The sequence below is a fragment of the Girardinichthys multiradiatus genome, chromosome 3, assembly GCF_021462225.1.
Source record: "Girardinichthys multiradiatus isolate DD_20200921_A chromosome 3, DD_fGirMul_XY1, whole genome shotgun sequence".
Taxonomy (NCBI): domain Eukaryota; kingdom Metazoa; phylum Chordata; class Actinopteri; order Cyprinodontiformes; family Goodeidae; genus Girardinichthys; species Girardinichthys multiradiatus.
In genome coordinates this window covers 3,279,502-3,297,907 of record NC_061796.1, presented here as the reverse complement: position 1 = coordinate 3,297,907, position 18,406 = coordinate 3,279,502, and the positions used below count along the sequence as shown (strand labels likewise).

Here is an 18,406-nt window from a genome sequence, read left to right as displayed (position 1 = left end):
TGAAAGCTGCCATTATTACAACCTGGGTCTCTCAGCAGACCCACTGGCTGATCCCATTCATGCTACACTCCACTGATCCAGCAATTCATGCAAAAAAAGACGTGGCCAAGAGCGCATGGACAAGCATTTTAGTAGGCTGACATTTCTGTATTAAAATAGTTCTTTCATTAGTTTTATATAATATTTGAATTTTCTAAGATACAGTAGGTTTTCATTAGCTGAAAGCCGCAACCAGCTAAATTAACAAAATAAAAAAAATCTGAATTAGAATCAGAAAAACTTTATTGCCAAGTGGTGTTTCACATGTATGAGGAATTTGATATGGTAAATTGAAATATATCACTTTGTCTGTTATGAATCTATGGAATATATAAATTCCAATCTTGGAATTGAATTACAGAAATAAATTCACTTTTCACTGTTTGTTTTATTTTATTTAGATACATCTGCATTGTGCAGTCTTCAGACCATGAATAAACACTAAAAATACACACTTTGAAAAATATTTAAATATTATATGTTGTGCCTCTGAAGCAGGGATATAACATTTGGAGTAGGAGATGTATTCTGCTGCATGCTGACTTTAACAAATGCTAATAGGAGTTTAATTCTTTGGGATTTTTTTTTTTCTTATCTCAGGGGAGAGACACAGTAAAGAGCATAAAGAGAAAGTGCACAAAACTAAGACTCAAGGCAGGCCTTTGTTGTTCCAACACCACAATGACAAAATGCCAACAAGCGTGAGACATTGTTGAAACTATTTGATGTTAACATTGTTCCCTAAAGAAGGTAAAGAAAACTGAAAATAGCTGAATGGATTTTGCCCTTTGTTCATGATATTTTCAAACAGAATAACATATTTGGGAATGTGATATAAATAATTATAAATCAAAACTGGATAGCGTCAGAAAATTTGTTAACTTAGGAGTATACGGTAACCATATAAACTATTTGTGAGTACCTGCAAATAAAAAAAAAAAAAGCATTTAAAAAATATTTATTTGGGTTCTTAATCACCACTAATGAACAAGATGAATATCTTTGAGGGTTGGTTGCAAAATGTCAGTTTGATATTTGCCAACTTTAAAGGATCCGTTTTACATAAATACTTTACTCATTCAACCATTTTGTGCAATACATTCTGCTGTCAATACTTACATATCCAAAGTTTTGTGCTCCTCTTGGGACTCCAGCTATCAGCTCTGGGAAATTAAAGAAAATATTTAAATATGTGTGAAAACGATTCACAGACATGAAAACATCCCAACAAAATGTTATTTGAGAGGCCACCGTCCTTCCACCCATCCCACAGACAAGCCCTGCTGATTAGGCAGTCATAATCTCCTCTAACAGTGATGGATGAGTGCTACACTGTGAACTTATGAGGATGATCAGAGGTTCCCACCCATAGAGAGAAGATAGAGCCCCCACTTCCTGCCTTTTGAATGTCAACTCAGCAGACTCGACCGCCAGACTAATTCCCTGCTCCCTCTTTGGTCAGGACTCCCAGTTACAACCAGTTCTCCAGTGTGACAGGAGTTTAAAGAACATGACCACAAGGAACTTTGTACCACAACATAGCACATCATCAAGCATGTGTTGCCTCTTTAGGCTCACTTTAAGACTCTGTGACATGTGTTGTGCCTGAGGGTGTTCGGGGGGGGGGGGGGTGGCTTTGCAGGGTTGGTATGAGGGCACGCAGATGAGTTTCTACTAAATGCTGATTGGTAAAGATGCTGAGGGGGTGGGGGGAGGCTCTCTTATATATGTGACAAACTGTGGTGACGCTCTTTGAAGAGAATGCTATAAATTGTGTAGAAAAATTGCGTAAAAAACATGATTGTGGTGCTCTGTCTGTTTCGTCTTTAATAAAGAAGAAGTGCTGCTTTTGTGCTGAAATTCCTTGTTCCATTTATTTGGACTGCAGAAAAAAGTTAGTAAATTAATGTCAGCACTTTCAGTCCATTTGAAGTGCAGAGCCTAGCAAAAGAATTTGAACTCAGAAACTTTTTCACATTTTGTCACTTTACAAGCACAAACTTCAATGTATAAATGAAATAAATAATTCTCATACCCATGAAGTGCAAAAAGAAACAATTATAGTTTTGTATAGGTCCGAAAGGCATGGCATGAATTATGTATTCAGCCCCCCTTTATTCCAAAACCCAGAAATAAAGTCATCCCTTTTCAACTGCAACAGAAGCCACCTAATTAATAAATAGAGGCCACCTTTGTGGTATTAATCTGAGTGCAACTATAGCTGTTCTTTGAAGGCCTCAGAGGTTTGTTAGAGAGCATTAGAAAACAAACAGCATCTTGAAGACCAAGGAACACAGCGAACAGGTCAGGGAGAAAGTTGTGCCTAATGCAGAGTTACGTTATAAAACAAAATAAACTTTAAACATCTCACATAAAAATGCTCAATCCAAACCTACCATGACATGCTTGTCCACTTAAACTGGACATTATTAAGTGTGCAAGGGGAGCATTAATTAGAGATGAAGCCAAATGACACATGATAACTCTGGAGGAGCAGCAGAATGAATCTGTTGAAACACATTGACCATCACCCTCAACACACCACCTCACAGTAATATATGGTGTTGGCAGCTTCATGCTATGGAAATGTTTTGCGTCAGCAGGGAGAGGAAAGCTGGTCAGAGATGGTGGGAAGATGGATGGAGCCATACATTGCTCAAAAACAAACAAGTGTTCTTTCAGGAAAATCTGTTAGAAGCTGCAAAAACTTTTGTTTCTAAATGTACAAAACTAGTAGATGCATACACCAAAGGACTTGCAGCTGTAATTGCAGAGAAAGGTTGCTTCTACAAAGTATTAACTCAGGGGGGCTGAGTAAAAACATACATCACACTTCTGATTTTTGTTTGTAAAAAAATCTAAAACAAATCATTTAAGCCTCCCCTTCCACTTCACAGTGGTTTACTACAATTATTTTGGTCTATCATAAAATTGAATCAATACATTAAGGTTTGTGGTTTGTCATATGTTAAAAGTTTGAAGAGATATGAAAACTTTTGGTAGGCTCTATATAATCTGTTTACATTTTGAGTTTCTAAGTTCAAAATCTGAATTAGGTTTCAGTCAAGGATTATATTCTTTGTTGTTTAGGGTGTATATCAGACATCTACCTTAACCTTGGTACATCTGTGTAACATTTTATCAGCATACCATGTCTTGGTTCAAAAGAACAGCTTCCTCCCATAGACGCAAAAATATTCTAAGGGGGAACAATTGTTCACATTCATAGCAACAATGCTTGTTTTTACTCTAGGTAAAACCAAACAGACACAGGGAAACATACAACCTCCATGCAGTGATGTCCCAGTACGATTTCAACCAGGTAACCTCTGACTTCAAGTTTTATGTAATATTGGATATTTTTCAAGGCTGAAAATTCCCCAGGAATTGAAAACCCATCTCTCTTTTACTGGGGGACTTTTCTGATTATACCTTTGGGCACAGAAATGAGACGTTTTTTGTTGTTTTTGTGTGTGCCTGCATCTTTTTGCTTCCCACATTTCATCACATCCAGACGAGAACCAGGACCAGCTCTTGACCTGAAGAGGTTTGTGAAGTCTGCCAGCAATCATTCTAATCAGTCAGAACGGTGAACAGGAAATCCCTTTATCAGGGGTTCCTAAAGTCTTGTCCCTCTGAGGTCATGACCTAGACTGAGACAGCCCTTGTTATTGCTTCTGAGTCAAGACAGCCTTGTTTACCTCTTATTCGTCACTGTATCAAATATCTCACTGTTTGAAGGGTCAAAACCTACAGTGCGCTCCACAATGAATGGCATTCCTGGTTGAAAAATATGTTGAAACTTTAAAAAAGTGTTGACAATCTTTGTGACATTTAACTGCTGTCAGTACTTTGTAAAACCTTCCTTTGCTAGCGCTCTTATCCTTTAACGTTTCGCTAAATTGGAGCAAACAGCCAGAGGGATCTTTTCCCCTTTGCACAATATCTCTCATCCAGATCCCTGGCTTCTACCTTATGTGCTCTTCTCTTCAGCTCATCCCATGTGTTTTCTACAGGATTTAGGTCATTTAAGTCATGGAAGAAGGTTGCATCTGTTAAACCATTTCTGTGTCGATTTGACCATATGTTTTAGGTCATTATCTAGTTACAAGAGCCAGTGACGACTTATTTTCACTTGTAGAAAATAATTCGTCATCATTTCTGATGCATTTCTAATGATTTCCGATGCCATGTACTCCAACAAGGTTTTCGGAGCCTTAGGGAGTCCACTGCGTTATGTTACAAAGGGTAAACAAGCCATTAATTACTAATACAAAATTCCTAGAAACACTGATGAATTAAAAAAATTAAGTGTCAATTTAAAAAATGCCTAATGTCATGTTTTTTAAATTGAGTTTCCTCTGCTTTGTGTGGTTGGTTATAATAAGTCTGCTCACCTTGTTCTGAGTCTCCTGTAAACTCTCCCACTGCCACCGAGTAACCTAAAGGGAAACACAAGGTTGGACTTAATGTAGACATAATCGTGATGAGATGTGATATCATCAGATCCTGATAATCAGACAGATTATCATTCATTTAGAGTTTGAGGATGATGTGCTGAGTACAGTCATGAGTGTTACCAAGGTAGCTGTCATCATTTGTGTCTTCAGCAGCTCCGGTTTGTTTCTCTCCTGGAACTCGTCTCAAGACTGCTTTTAAAGAGTAGCCGTTCAGAATCTCTGCTATCCCCGCCGTCATCACCTGACCTGCACACAAACACACACACACACACACACACACACACACACACACACACACACACACACACACACACACACACACACACACACACACACACACACACACAAAGTTGTCTTGTTGAAAAAAAAAACAAACAGAGAGAAGAGAGTGCTTGACACATCTGCTCATGGACGGTGGTTTTAATTGCACAGGACCCAAGCAGGGGAGCACCGCTGCTCCAAAGTTTGCTGCAGCTGCCCGCACCATGTAAACGATTCCCAGAGAAAAACTCAAACACATCACTGGCAAAGCAAGAGCAGAAAAAAAAACACCACAATGTTTCTCTTAAACACTCACAAATCCTCCACTTCTTTCTGCAGAGAAGATTATAAATGATAGGTGTGTGCACTCAAACACCCTGCCTCTGCTGTTGAACTAGAGGTTAAACAAACAAATGATTTTATCTATGGTCGCCCTCAACCTTCCATAAATTGTCCTTTATGTGTGAGTGGACTGACAGAAAGTAAAACGTGCCCTCTTAACCCTCCCACCGGCTCCTCTCCCACCATGCTTTGAGTTTATCTCTCAGACTAACCAATCGCTTCACAGATACGTGATTCATTGCCGCTGATTTGAGGTGTTCTTCACACCTGGCGATAACAAGGTTGAATATAAAAGTCTTTTTTTATGATGACTCAGGCTGAAGGCTGAAGATTATCAGCGTATATTTTAGGGCCATAAAAATCCAGGCTGAGTGCTTTAATAAACATTTGTAGGAAGTGTTTTAACTGGAGGCAGCCTGCCTTGCTACACTGCAGACACACAGGGGGAACGATCCATTAGGCTTTTAATGTTGTAGGTGTAATATGGGTCTTGTATGCTGGAGCATTCATTATTTAACAACATGTGGCAGCAGCAGAATTAATAGTACAGTGCAGGTCAGATGTTTAAATACACTCATCTGCATGAATACTATTGATGTTGAACTTCTAATAATGCACATGAATGTCTTTTGTTTAATCAGGGATGACATATAAAAACACTTGTACCTATTAAAATATACTCATTTTTCAAACTTATTTTTAAAGAAAATAATTGAGTGCAAATGTTTGAATTTATTGTGGATGATCTCTAATAAAAACAGTTAAAATCATGCAGAAATTATGAAATTTAAATATACGGCCTCGGTAATACTGCTTAAATGTAGAGCTCCACAACCAGAGGTGGGAAGAGTAGCCAAACATTGTACTCAAGTAAGAGTTCAATATATTTTTACACATGTACTAAGTAAAAAGTAGTCATCCAAAAAAGTTACTTAAGTAAGAGGCTACCTTGAATTGTACTGTTTAATCTTATTTAACTTGTGAAAAATTATATAATTATACAGACAAAACTATTAAAATATGTGCAGGTTCCAGCACTTAGGATAATAAAATAAATGACTAAGAAAAATGAATCACATCACTACAAAATAACAAAATTAGACAAAAGAAACACACAATTCAGTAGCCAGAAATTGTACTCAAATAAAAGTAGCATTCCTTCAAAAATAATATTACTGAAGTACAACTAAAATGTATGGTGTAGTAAAACTACACCTAGAAGTGATTTGTGGTTGAAGAATTTGGAGGTAGTCCTACACCTTTTTTATTCAGTCCACTTTCTCTGATGCACCAGCATAATTGATAGTGAAACAAACCCTCAACATGTTTCTACTACCACCAAGCCCATCAATTCGTACAATGTACCATGTTGGGACCCCAGCCATGGGTTACAACATTAAAGGCCAGTACGTATGCGTTTCAACTGTTTTATTAGTGGTATTTTAAAAATATGTGTTTGATTTTGGTAACCAGCTATAAGCTTCTTTTGTTAGCTCCAACTGCTAACAGCAAAGAACACATGCTTGCCTATGAGTCAGCTGAATATCATTTACCCAGACAGGTTGTTAGTTTCCAATCTAGGAAATAATATTTCCCTTAATATTATTTTACTAAACTTGATAACAAATTTAACATCATTAAGACCCATTTATCCAGAAAGGTTTGGTTTTTATTCAAAATATTTCCTTAAATATATTTTAATATTTCTTTAAATATTATTTTAATAAATAAAGGCAGCTAATTAAACGCCGTTGAGAATTGTACATCCAGAAGGTTGATTTTATTCAGTAAAGCCTTCTTTAAAATGTTTTATCAAAATGTTTTATCTGATCTTGCATTGTGAATGGTTGTTTGAAGGTATACCGATTATTGCCTAAGTTGGTTCCAAGACTAACTTAACTTCATTTCCAGATTCAGAGGAATCAATTCAAGATAATCCTAGGTTCTCAAACATAAATATTGCATGGTAATATTGCATCACTCTTTTGGTCATGGTTTTCAACCCCCGTTGATCAACTTGTTTATATTGTACATAGCCCATTAGTCTTCCTTATTTTTTCATTTCTGCTTGGTAGTTTAGTTGGGTTGTTTTAGCATAGTAAAGAGTTTGTTGGTTGAAATATGTTTGACTTTAAGTTGACTTATTTTTGTTAATAAATTCTTGTATTTTAAGAAATTGTGTGAATTCATTCTGTGTGTGTACAGAGTTTTGCTGTTCAATACTGTCAGAGCTTGGTTCATCCCTTTCAGTTTTGTCCTAATACCACCGCCTTATTGGGCTGTTATTCACAGGATAACCCTTAAAAGACCAAAATATAATTTGATAAAATATTAAGGTATTAATGTTAAATGATACATTTCTATTCATAATCACAACAACCATTTATAAGAAAAGCTAATTTGCTTGTTTGTAAATATTTAATGTTAAAAGAAAAAGTAAAAACAAATATGGACTGTCACGGTGCAGAACCTAAAGGAACCCCACTTTTATTGGAGTAACACTGTTTTAAAACTACAGACAGCAAGCTATGAGCAGCATATCTGTTGAGCAGCCAACTGCAGGCTGGATATTGGAGCAGATTGCCTGACTAATTAACCAGCACATATCAGCTTGTTATATTGGTGTTACTGTGTATTGAGTAGAACAACAAAAATTGGGTTTAATATTTTGCACGATGAGCACTAAATTTAGCAGATGTATAGCTTATACTTTTGTTTAAGTCTATAATTATTGAGGCTATAATAAAAAATATATTTTTTGCAGCAGCAGCAGAAATAATGATTTTCTGCTTATCACGATACCCTAAAACAGTGATATGTTTACTCATACCATTACGTCACACTTTTTAATGGATTTCTTAAAACAATATATTAATTTCCTGTGTTACGGCACAATTTTGTGCTCTGAAGTTTACAAAAACAATACAAAAACTATTATGAGCTCATAAACAGCACATAATCAAGTAATTATATTTCAGTTGAAAGCTTTTTGTATAAATACATGTCAAAAAACAGTGACACAGACAGAGAGAAAGCACTGTAACTTGGTTTTAAGGAATTTTGTGTTAACTTTCCAGTAACGACATTTAATAACAAAGAACGAAGAAAGCAGTTTGTGCAAGTAATCAATAGCTGTCTTTTGTTCTAAGAAACAGGTGCACATCTTCCCTATTTGTGGCTAACACATTTAGACACACCTTGAAACACCAAGAGCTGGAGGAGTACAGCTACACTCCAACATGCTTCATACTCCAGCTACATCTATTAAGACACCTAAACCCTCTGCTTTGGCCAGCGCTGCATGTCCTACAGGCCCGCTGCCTTTATCAGGCAGGAGATCCATCTTTCTTCCTCTGTCTAACTCTCCGAACACTCCCTAAACTTCTCTCTAAACGTCTCATCTTTTTCTCTGAAGCAACTTATTTCTCTCACTGCCACAGTAACTATCTGCTTTCTCTACTGGCTGTCCACTCTCCAACATTTTTTCCCTTTCTTTGAAACCTTTCCTAGCCACCCCGTGTTATATCTGTTAGTAGAGGGGCAGCTCTTCCACACTCCATTTCACCCCCCGATCAGCTCATTACAGCACCTAAACACCCACTTCCTGTTCGACTGCAGCTAGCAAGAGGCATTAAGTAAAGGGGCAAGGGAGGAAAAAGCGGGAAAAAGGGGGCAGAGAGAGAAACTATTTCCACATTTTAAAGAAAATAGTCAGCAAGTGCATCAGTGTGCATATTTGGGCTTCACCCTTAAATCTCATACTTATAAACTGAACACTTCTGTTTTAGTTACCTTGCCAGTAAAAGCTTCCAGGTCCTCCTAGAACCAACCTTCCCTCCTACAATGAACAAAAATGCCATTGTTAGTCCATTTACAGAACTGTTTGTAGTAATTTGTGCATCTTCAGCAACTAAAAGTTACACTGTGTAGTTTAACATGTGTAGTTGTGTAAGTGTGCACACATGTCTTCTGCTGTCATGCCTGTTGACATTGTGCAAAGAATGACAGCTTCCTGTACAGGAGGGTAGAGTTGGACCATGAGGCAGAGGTCAAGGTTCAGACTGACCTTACAGTGAAAGAATGCATAAACGCCAGTTGTGTTATGAGGCTCTAGGTCACTTCTCCAGGGGTTTCTCCAGGAGCTCTCTCTCATCTTCAAATGGTCCATAAATCTCTGAAGGTCTTACATTTGATATTTCAGGACTTTGTGCTGGTAAAGACATGATGCATTCTGCAGTTTTTACCTTTGTGAAATCCACACTGAAACCTGCCTGGCAGAATCCCTGGCCCTCTGGGTCTGGATCATCTGAAAGTTAAACACCCAAGCAAAATGTACAAAATAGTTTTTCCATTAAAGATAACTTTTGGGATTTGTTTGTTTTGTATGAACAGCCAAACTAATGCATGTATATAAATGGATAAGAAAATGAATACTCAGAGTTTGGCAATAGGATAAACAAGGAGAATTAGCAAATAACTGACAAAATGTCACTTCTTCAGACATCTTTTACGTCAGCCCCCTTTACCTTTATACCTCTACATACCAATACAACCAATTGCTCTCTGAAGTCACCTAATCAGTAAGGGGAGTCCATGCATGTACAATTAAATCTCAGTCATCAAGACCAAGGAATACAGCAGACAAGTCAAACCATCTCGCTGTGAAACGTGGCGGTGGCAGTATTATTTCTTCTGCAAGGACAGAGAAGATGGTCAGAGAAAATGGGAAGTAAACTTGTTAGAAGTTGAATGAATTTTAGTCTCTAATGGTGAAAAGCTAGTAGAGACATACCCCAAAAGACTGAACCCTCTTTCTGTAGAGTGCATTGAGTCAGGGGGCTGAATACATGAAATGCCACACTTTTTAAATTTAAATTTTTAAAGAATTCTGAAAACCATGCATCTTTAACCACTATGTTACATTGTATTAGTTTATCGCAAAAAAAATCCCAATAAAATTAACTGGTTTGCGGTTATAGGGTAAAAGCAAAGTTGAATGCTCAAAGGTTATGGGTATTTTTTCAAAAGACTTTATGTCCACTGGCTAGCATAACATACCTACACACTGCTAGAATTGTTACCACTGAAGCTAAATCTTCTGTAAAGTGAGGAAGTTTTGACAAGGAAGAAAGTGTGAAATAAAATCAACAGAATTGGTAACAGTGAAGGACATATTTAGCTCCTTTTTTACACTGTTTTAGTGTGGCATTTGGTAATGTTTAGGATGACTAAACAAAAATTCAAATAAGGGGGAACTTGAATTTCACATAAAAACCTAAAACTAATAAATGTTTTGTCTGTTCTAAATGACATAATCTAACTATACATAAACACACCAAACATACCGTGCGCATCATGAATTTGACTTCATTTTCCTGGCAGCCTGAGGTGAAGCTTAATGATGCGTGACTATACAAGTGCATTTACAGTGTAAACAATAAGTCAGTTACAGCAGGGGTCTGAGCTGATTCCAAAATATGTTAATATGAAGCAAAAAAAGCAGCTCGTGGCAGAAAACTCTGTCTCCAACACACAATACAGACTCACTTTGCCCAGTACCGAGAACCTTTTTAAATATTCCCCTTTGGGAACAATTTAGTTTACAGTGCAATTATTCTTGTCTTGATTAGTCAGCACAGACATAAATAACATAAACTGAAATCTTTAACACTGAGCCAGTTATTAAAGAGAGACTCTGAGTGTTAAAGCGTGAGCATGCTGGAGGGCACGGCAAGGGCAGGATTTTATCGGCTGTTTACACTGTGCCACCTGTTAGCCTTCATTTCTTCTGATCATGATGTGTTGGCAATATGCTGTATTTACTGAAAGGAGATAGGAGCTCACAAGAAGAAGGTGGAAGAGACATAAAGAGCCAGACGTATGAAAATAAGAGGTTTTGGGTATGCTGCTGGAGAGAGGTTGTCCCATAAATCTAATTTACAGAAGTGATGACAGAAAGAAGAGGGCTGAAGAAATGGGCTGATTAACTAGTGGAGAGATTATTTTTAGGTTACCATGGTGGCTTGTAAAAGATTGGGTGATCTGTTACAGGAGTAGAAGTGACAGAAATCGTTCCCTTGTCTCTCTCCTTTCTAGTTGTGTGGATATGTTTCTTTTTCAAATATCTCTCATGTACTTCATTAAACTTTGAAAGGAATAAATACAGTATGTTTTAGTGATGATCTCATGGGGGAAAAGTTCCCTCTTGAATGAGCATTGGCCAGGTAGAAGTATCAGGGTATACCAAGGTTACAAAAGTTATGGTCTCGAAATCTGTTAAAATATGTTTACCGACAGTCTCTGATTAAATTGTTGCTTAAATCCATGCATCGGAATAATAAATGAGTGGAATAGAGAAAATTATTACGTTTTTCATCAAGAACCCTAATTCAACAGTAGAAGGAACAGTTCTTTGTTGTTGATGTTTTGAATAAAGTAAATTTGATTAAGTTGTGCATTTTGTTTTCGTCTCTTGTTTCTGTAGCTTGTAGCCAACTGCTGTATTTTTCTCCATGTTATCACACTGAGAATTTCATGCTGGTCCAAGCCTACTTCTTAGAAGGTCTCATTTTTTCCCCTGTTCTTTATATTATTATGTAATTATATTGTGTAGGGTTCACACTAAGCAGAGCAACTCACTTCCATAGTTGTGATTGCTCACAGAACTTCCTTAAATACCATGTCTGCTGTCCAGGGATTTCTTTCTTATCCTCTTTACTGCAATTTAAAAGCATGCAGAAATTACCTGCTGACTATCTTATTCTGCTTTCTTAATATCTCTTGATATTCAAACAGAACAATGATCTCAAAACTGGGTGAAGAAGAAGCACAGGCTAACATTAAGCTTCTAGAAAAACCCTGATCACCCACTGGCAATTTGTGGACTTAAATGATCGAAGCAAACCAACCAATTCAAATGAACTCTGCCATTTGTGATGAGAAAAGTGGTCAAATATCCAGCTAGGATTCTGCCCGGAGCTTGCTGATGGCCACAAAATCTTGTTGTTTTTCTGCAAGCTAAGTGACATTTAGCTGAGTATATATAACTATTCAGTGTGTGCACTGCAGTACTGTGTACTACTGTAAAAACTATGGTTCACATGTATCTTTTAAAACCTTAATTAATATGATTTAATGTCCATAATGGCTGTATGTACGCTTCTCACCAACATTGTGTATTAAACATAGCAATATCAATACAAGGTTATCAATTTGTGTTTTGATTTGCTGTCTAAAATGAGGTTGAATATAATCAAAACACATCAAAACACAACAGGTAGATGAAGACTATTATTGGCAAAGCTGCAGATTTACTTACTGGTTCTGCAGGGTGAGTACTCAGCATAAGTGCTAAAGTTCTGGACGGCAACGTAGCAGGTCCCGACGGGGTCCTTCTCCCCTTCTCTCTTCACAGTCCGCCAGTGGTAGAGAGGTGCACAGGCCTGCATAAAAGCGCAATCTCTAAGTTTCAATATATAAACACCTCAAAACGTCAAGCGTTTAACATCATGTCCACTCACCACCACTTTTCCTTTGTGCGTCCTGACTGATGCTCCAAACCACTGGTGGGACTTAAACTCTAGCGGCTCTCTGGTACCATTCACTTTAATCATTCTGTTATCTGGTGGCAGAGACAGAGGGACAGATGAGGGGGGGAATATGGAAAAGACATAAAAACAAAAAAGGGAACTGAACAGAGATTTCAAAGTGCTGGCAATAAAAGTTGACGTAGACCATGGTTATGTGGTCTGTGATCATTTGTCCTTAATGAGCGAGAGTAAACAGCAAAGTCCTAAACAGGCCTATGACACACAGCAAAGCACCATTTGTCCCCCAGAGACTAACATTTGACAGGATGTGGTGGCTTTTTCTGTTTAAAGCTCTTCCATAAAAAAACACTCAAGAAACTGAGTCAGACACAGTGAGACAAGATCACACAGAAGATTGTTTAGATTCCACACTGGAATAACTATAAAATGTCAGATTTGGTGTACAAGTTTTAGTTGAAGTAGATGTTTTCCAGCACTTTTTTAAGACCAGCTGGACCTCATCAGACCCACACAGACCCCTCCTCATTAAACACTTTGCTTTAGCACATGTGTACACACACACACACACACACACACAGACATATATATATATATTATAGGAATTTACAGGAATACGGTGGCTTCAGACAAACAGGTGTACAGTGCATGCTTTATTTATCAACACTAAAGCTTTTGCCTTTTTTATTGTCTATTAGTGAGTTCAACAAAAGTGCTGATTCACATTATTGACTTCTTTCTGAACACATATCTTAATTTGACCTTGTAAAGAACAATCCGTTTTAATTTTTAAAACCACAAAGTCTGAAATCTAATGAAAACTCTAATAAAAACCATCAATAACATTAGCAGAGTGACTGAAGTATACTTTTATTGAAGGAAGGATATCATATAGCAATTATAGTGCAAAATATTGAGTTCAATTCAATTCAAAGATACTTTATTGATCCCCGAGGGGAAATTAGAATTCCAGTACAACCCATCCAAATATACATCATGACACAAGACAAGGGGGGACGGGTCACCGAGGCTTTGCTGCCCACTCACAGGCGCTGCCCTTGCTAGATGAGAAAAGAGACCACATTAGGTAAGTAGAGGGAAAAAATCATATTTCACACTTTATCCTTAGCAGGATACAGTTTGAGGTTGTAAAAAACCTCAGAACAAAGAAGCAACAAGTTGACAAAACAACATCATGCTGGGAACGGTGAAGGTGGTGTGAGGGGGTGCATATGTTTATCTTGAGCATGTGTGTGTGTGCAAGTGAGTGTGTGCAAGTAAGTCCATGAAGCATATAACAGTACTTATGGAATATAAATTGCAAAATCAATCAACATCTTTATTTGTGATTGAACTTTGGAACATTTTGGCTAGCACTGACATTTGACAATGATTAGTGTTTCTGGTGCTGAATAGGCACTCATGCTTTGGATTCAGCATTTTCCCTTTCAGATGTTTTCTTTAAAACTCTGGTACTGTTCAATATTTTTTATTTTAAGTTGTTAAACCATATGCCTTCTGTTTAAATGAGTGCATGTTAAGCAACTGGAATCATAGAAGCTGAAAAAGCCCAAAACGGACTCTAAATAAAAAGGTCATTTACTTCTTTCTGTGCTCCAATCAAAGAGATGCAATCGATAACTAGTGTCCGATAACCTTATTCTCTCCACACCCACCCCCTTCAATTCGCCCACTGCAGTCAATGCATCTACATAATGTCACTAAAGTGTGGATGTGCACATGCAAAAGCACACAGATGAATCTGGAACAGCCTGACATTATCAGTGCAGATCAACATTCTCTACTCTTGCTGATATCTTGATGTCTGTAAAAAAATTGGTCAGCTACTTTCACATGGCAACCCACTGTTGTGAGGAAAGGCAAACATGTGCACTACTCCACCCACACATTAGTTTCCTTGATATATGAATAAAACCTGAAACCAACCTAAACATAGTTTATCAAGTCCTTAGGGGCAGATAACTGAAGTTAACTTTTAAGTTAGCCAGTGCTTGAGCAGGATTACTGGTTTCTATCAGCCCATCTTATCAGGGAGAGCACAGGCGCTGATGCCATTAGCTGATTCGTTAAACTGTCAGCTCGCTGTGCCTTCCAAAAGTATTCATGCCCCTTGAACTGTTCATATTTTGTTACTTATCTATAGACCCACATTTATGACCATTCCTCTTTGCAAAAAGCTCAAGATCAGTCAGACTGGAAGCAGACCAATCCTAACCATCAGTTTACACTAATATACTTTGATCTATGCCATTCCATCTGGCTGTATGTTCAGGTTTGGTGTTGTATCAGAAGGTGAACCTCCATCCCCATCTCAAGTCTTCTGCAGCCTCTAAGAGATTTTCCTCCAGCATTACCCTACAATTAATTCCATCTATCTCCCCATCAACTCTGACCAGGTTACCTATTCCTATCCGATGATACTGCCACCACCACTGATGTGTTTAGGGTGATGTGCACCATTAGTAGACCTGTGGATCTCTGCAGCTCCTCCAGAGTTACCAAGGGCTTGGGGTATTGTTTTTTTTTTTTTTTATCTAACCCAGCTCTAAACTTCTCCACAGCTTTATCACTAACCTATCTTCAGTGGTCTATGGTCTTCATGATGCTGTTTGTTCACTAATGTTCCCTAGCAGACCTCTGAGACTTTCAAGGAACAGATGTAGCTATATTGAGATGAAATTGAACACATGTGGATACCTTCTAGTTTCTTGACTTCTGAGGGCAACTGGTTGCACTGAATTTTATTTAGGAGTATCAGAGTAAAATGGTCTAAACAAAAGGGACTGAGTAAAAATGCACTGCAAACTCATAGGATTTGTATTTGTAAAGCCTTTGTAAAATATGTATCATGTTCCTTCCACTTCACAATTTTATTACATAAAATCCCAATAGAATAGCGAATTTTGAGGATGTAAATATGAAAAAAAAATACGAGAAGGGTTAAAGAGCAAGGCTACGTTTGCAAAATATACATGTAGTTTGACGTTCTCTTAACAACCTTACAGCAGCAGAACAACCTGCAGTTTCATTCTCCATCCTCCTGAAGCTTTTCTCATTAATGCCAAAGCTTTAGATGCTGCCTTCTCTGCTGCATGCTGTGTATTTTGAATATTTCCTTAAATTTGTAAAACATGTGATTCTTTCCTCACAGAGATGTTTTTATCATTCAGTCTAATCTCAAGCTCTTTTTTGTGGTCCTCTAAAACATGAAGACAGACAGACTGATGGAGAATCAGAGCAGGACAAGGGCCGGGGAAAGGACACAGGCATACATTTTTTCAAGATCTAATAAAAAGCAGACCTCACCCAATCCCCCGTTCTTTCGACTGGGAACCAAATTCCCATGTGCTTACAGTTTACCCCCCTCCCCATCCCATCCCCTCGTCTTTCACTCTAGCTCATGAACACACACTTACTAGTCAGTGCGTCAGAGACAAAGATGAACAAGGAATGGGTGATTGGACGCTGATGATTATATATTGGGTAGCAGAATAAACATGATGTAGTGGACTTTGCATCAGGAAACATGTGAGGTGATCTTTTTTGCCAGCAGAAATTAATGAGAGACACATGTTTTATGTCATTTTTCATGCAACAACATGTGTAACAACTCATGAAGATTAGAGATGCAGCAAACAACCAGAATACTGAAATGGACCAACTTGATCAACATGCCAAATACTGAAAAAAGTAACTATTTCCCCCAGTTTATGAAATGCCTTAAAAACAAAGAACTCCCACCATTTTCAAGCAATAAACACATCAATCAAAACTGCACTTTGATTGACTTTTAATTTCAGATAAAGGATATGGACATTTACGTTGATCCAGAAATGACCAAAGTCTTGTAATTGCTTCATTTTCTGTTGGATTCAAAACTAATACCTCTATCAAGGGAACCTGTTTTTTTTTTTTTTTTTTCGTGTTATGTGTTAAAAGACCTTAGAATAATTCAATATCAGAATAATTGAAAATTGTTATCCAAGGTTCAGACCACAAAGAAAATCATTATCATTATAGTACTGATCAGGAAAAGCCTGATCGGTGGATTTCTAAAGAAGATTAAACAACCACATCATAGAGAAGTCTGAAATAATCAAAGTTTGTCAGTCTAAAAGTGTTTTTTTGTTGTGATCAAAGAATACATTTCAAAACGCATCAGGTGACTTACTGGAATTATCAAAGGGAATCTGTTTGCAGCTATCGGGATGCCCCGGCCAGGGGCAGTAATAGATGGCTCCAGCCTCCACGATGCCCGGCTGAGAAGTGTTTGCTTTAGGAGCCCCCACCAACACACTAATCCTGGTGGGTACAAGCGGGAGAAACAAGGCACATACAAGGCAGAAATAGAGCTATGCTTATTTAACATTCGGAGAATTAATTAAGCATCATCCACTTCACATTTCATCAAAAGTTATATTGAATATTTAAAAAGTCGTAACTAAAATTTTTGCAGGAGCCTGGTGGAGCATGTTTAGGTCACTCACGTGTTCCTCTCGGTGCTTGCTTGATAGAAGTCCACAGAATATCCAAAATAACTCCCTTCGGGTCCGCTGTAAACCGTGGGATGCTCTGCGTAAAGGTTAAAACTCCAAACACGGTTTGGCGCCGGCCACAGTACAGAGAGAACCCCCAGCATAAACATCCCAGCGGAGGAGACACAATCCCACACATGCTCCATCCTGAAGGACAGCAGGCTGCGCAGCATTCCCCAGAAAAAGACGGGAGATATAGAGGGCTCCCTGTGTGCAGGTGAGGGAGAGGTTTACGCGTTTGTCCAGAATTTGAAGATCGCTTTGCTGTTCTCCCTCAGATCTGCCTCTGGACACCCTTGAACCACCAGGTCTAGCCAGTCTCCGCTACACAAGAGTGCACCGCCGCGCCCCCGCCCTCTGCACCAAATTTTACCCCCAACACACACATACACACACACACACACACACCAGGCAGACACAAACCACATCCAAGCGCGCAAAGGCAGGATGGCGCGTCACCGCTCATTTTACAGCGCAGCTACTTTATAAACCCCATCCCCGAGCAATTGTATTAGAGTAACATTTATGTAACAAGGGTGCAAATGAACGCGGTCACAGAGTATGCGCAAATACAGGACGGGGACGCTTAAAAGGTAAATAAAACACCTTTCAGCCGTGCTTTTTCTTTACAAGCCACCCATGTCCTTAAAACAGGACCGCGTTTCCTTCCGCTGGGAATAATCTCTTGTAATTATGTCGCTAATTATTACATCGGCTCGCAGCAGAAATCTCTCAAGTTAGAGGCTGGGGACGTTTTAAAGTAGTTTGGTCCCCTCCTACCAGCCCCTGCATCACCGTTTCACTCAAGGTCAAGCGATTTCAACCGCTGAGGTGACAAACTTCCCTCATGTTGGAAATAATATCCTGCAGTGAAAACCAGTCTCCACACCAGACTAGTTCTGTATATTTAGCTTTCCAGACTTGGGAGTATTTCTCTTGTAAAATGTTTGGTTGTTGGAGAGTAAATGTTGCACCCTCATTATCAAACCCCCAATCGACTCTTTGTGCCGACCCAAGTGTAGGAGGCACTGAGCAGAATTTGAACCGGAGACCCACCTTCAATTAAGCCAGCATCTAATACAAAGCCACCAAACACCCTTTAAATACTTTATACGTTATTATTTTTTTGCATGTAGAAAACCTGATTTACAGTTAATTAGTGAGCCAATAATGAATTAGACTAGAGGAACTGGCTTTCATC

The 18,406-nt window shown here is 38.3% G+C and overlaps 1 protein-coding gene across 1 annotated transcript in view; it reads right to left on the bottom strand.

Moving 5' to 3' along the window:
- itga8 (integrin, alpha 8) overlaps window positions 1-17,580 on the bottom strand; it is a 65,133-nt gene extending 47,553 nt beyond the window's left edge. Inside the window, exons 1-9 of the mRNA XM_047360346.1 lie at window positions 17,158-17,580; window positions 16,842-16,972; window positions 12,623-12,723; window positions 12,421-12,544; window positions 9,347-9,408; window positions 8,895-8,940; window positions 4,620-4,745; window positions 4,437-4,481; window positions 1,159-1,202 (exon numbers count right to left, since the gene is read on the bottom strand). Coding sequence (XP_047216302.1) covers window positions 1,159-1,202; window positions 4,437-4,481; window positions 4,620-4,745; window positions 8,895-8,940; window positions 9,347-9,408; window positions 12,421-12,544; window positions 12,623-12,723; window positions 16,842-16,972; window positions 17,158-17,378 — 900 coding nt within the window. The 5' untranslated portion in view covers window positions 17,379-17,580. The remainder of the gene's footprint in view (window positions 1-1,158; window positions 1,203-4,436; window positions 4,482-4,619; window positions 4,746-8,894; window positions 8,941-9,346; window positions 9,409-12,420; window positions 12,545-12,622; window positions 12,724-16,841; window positions 16,973-17,157) is intronic.
- Between the last annotated feature and the right edge of the window lie 826 nt (window positions 17,581-18,406).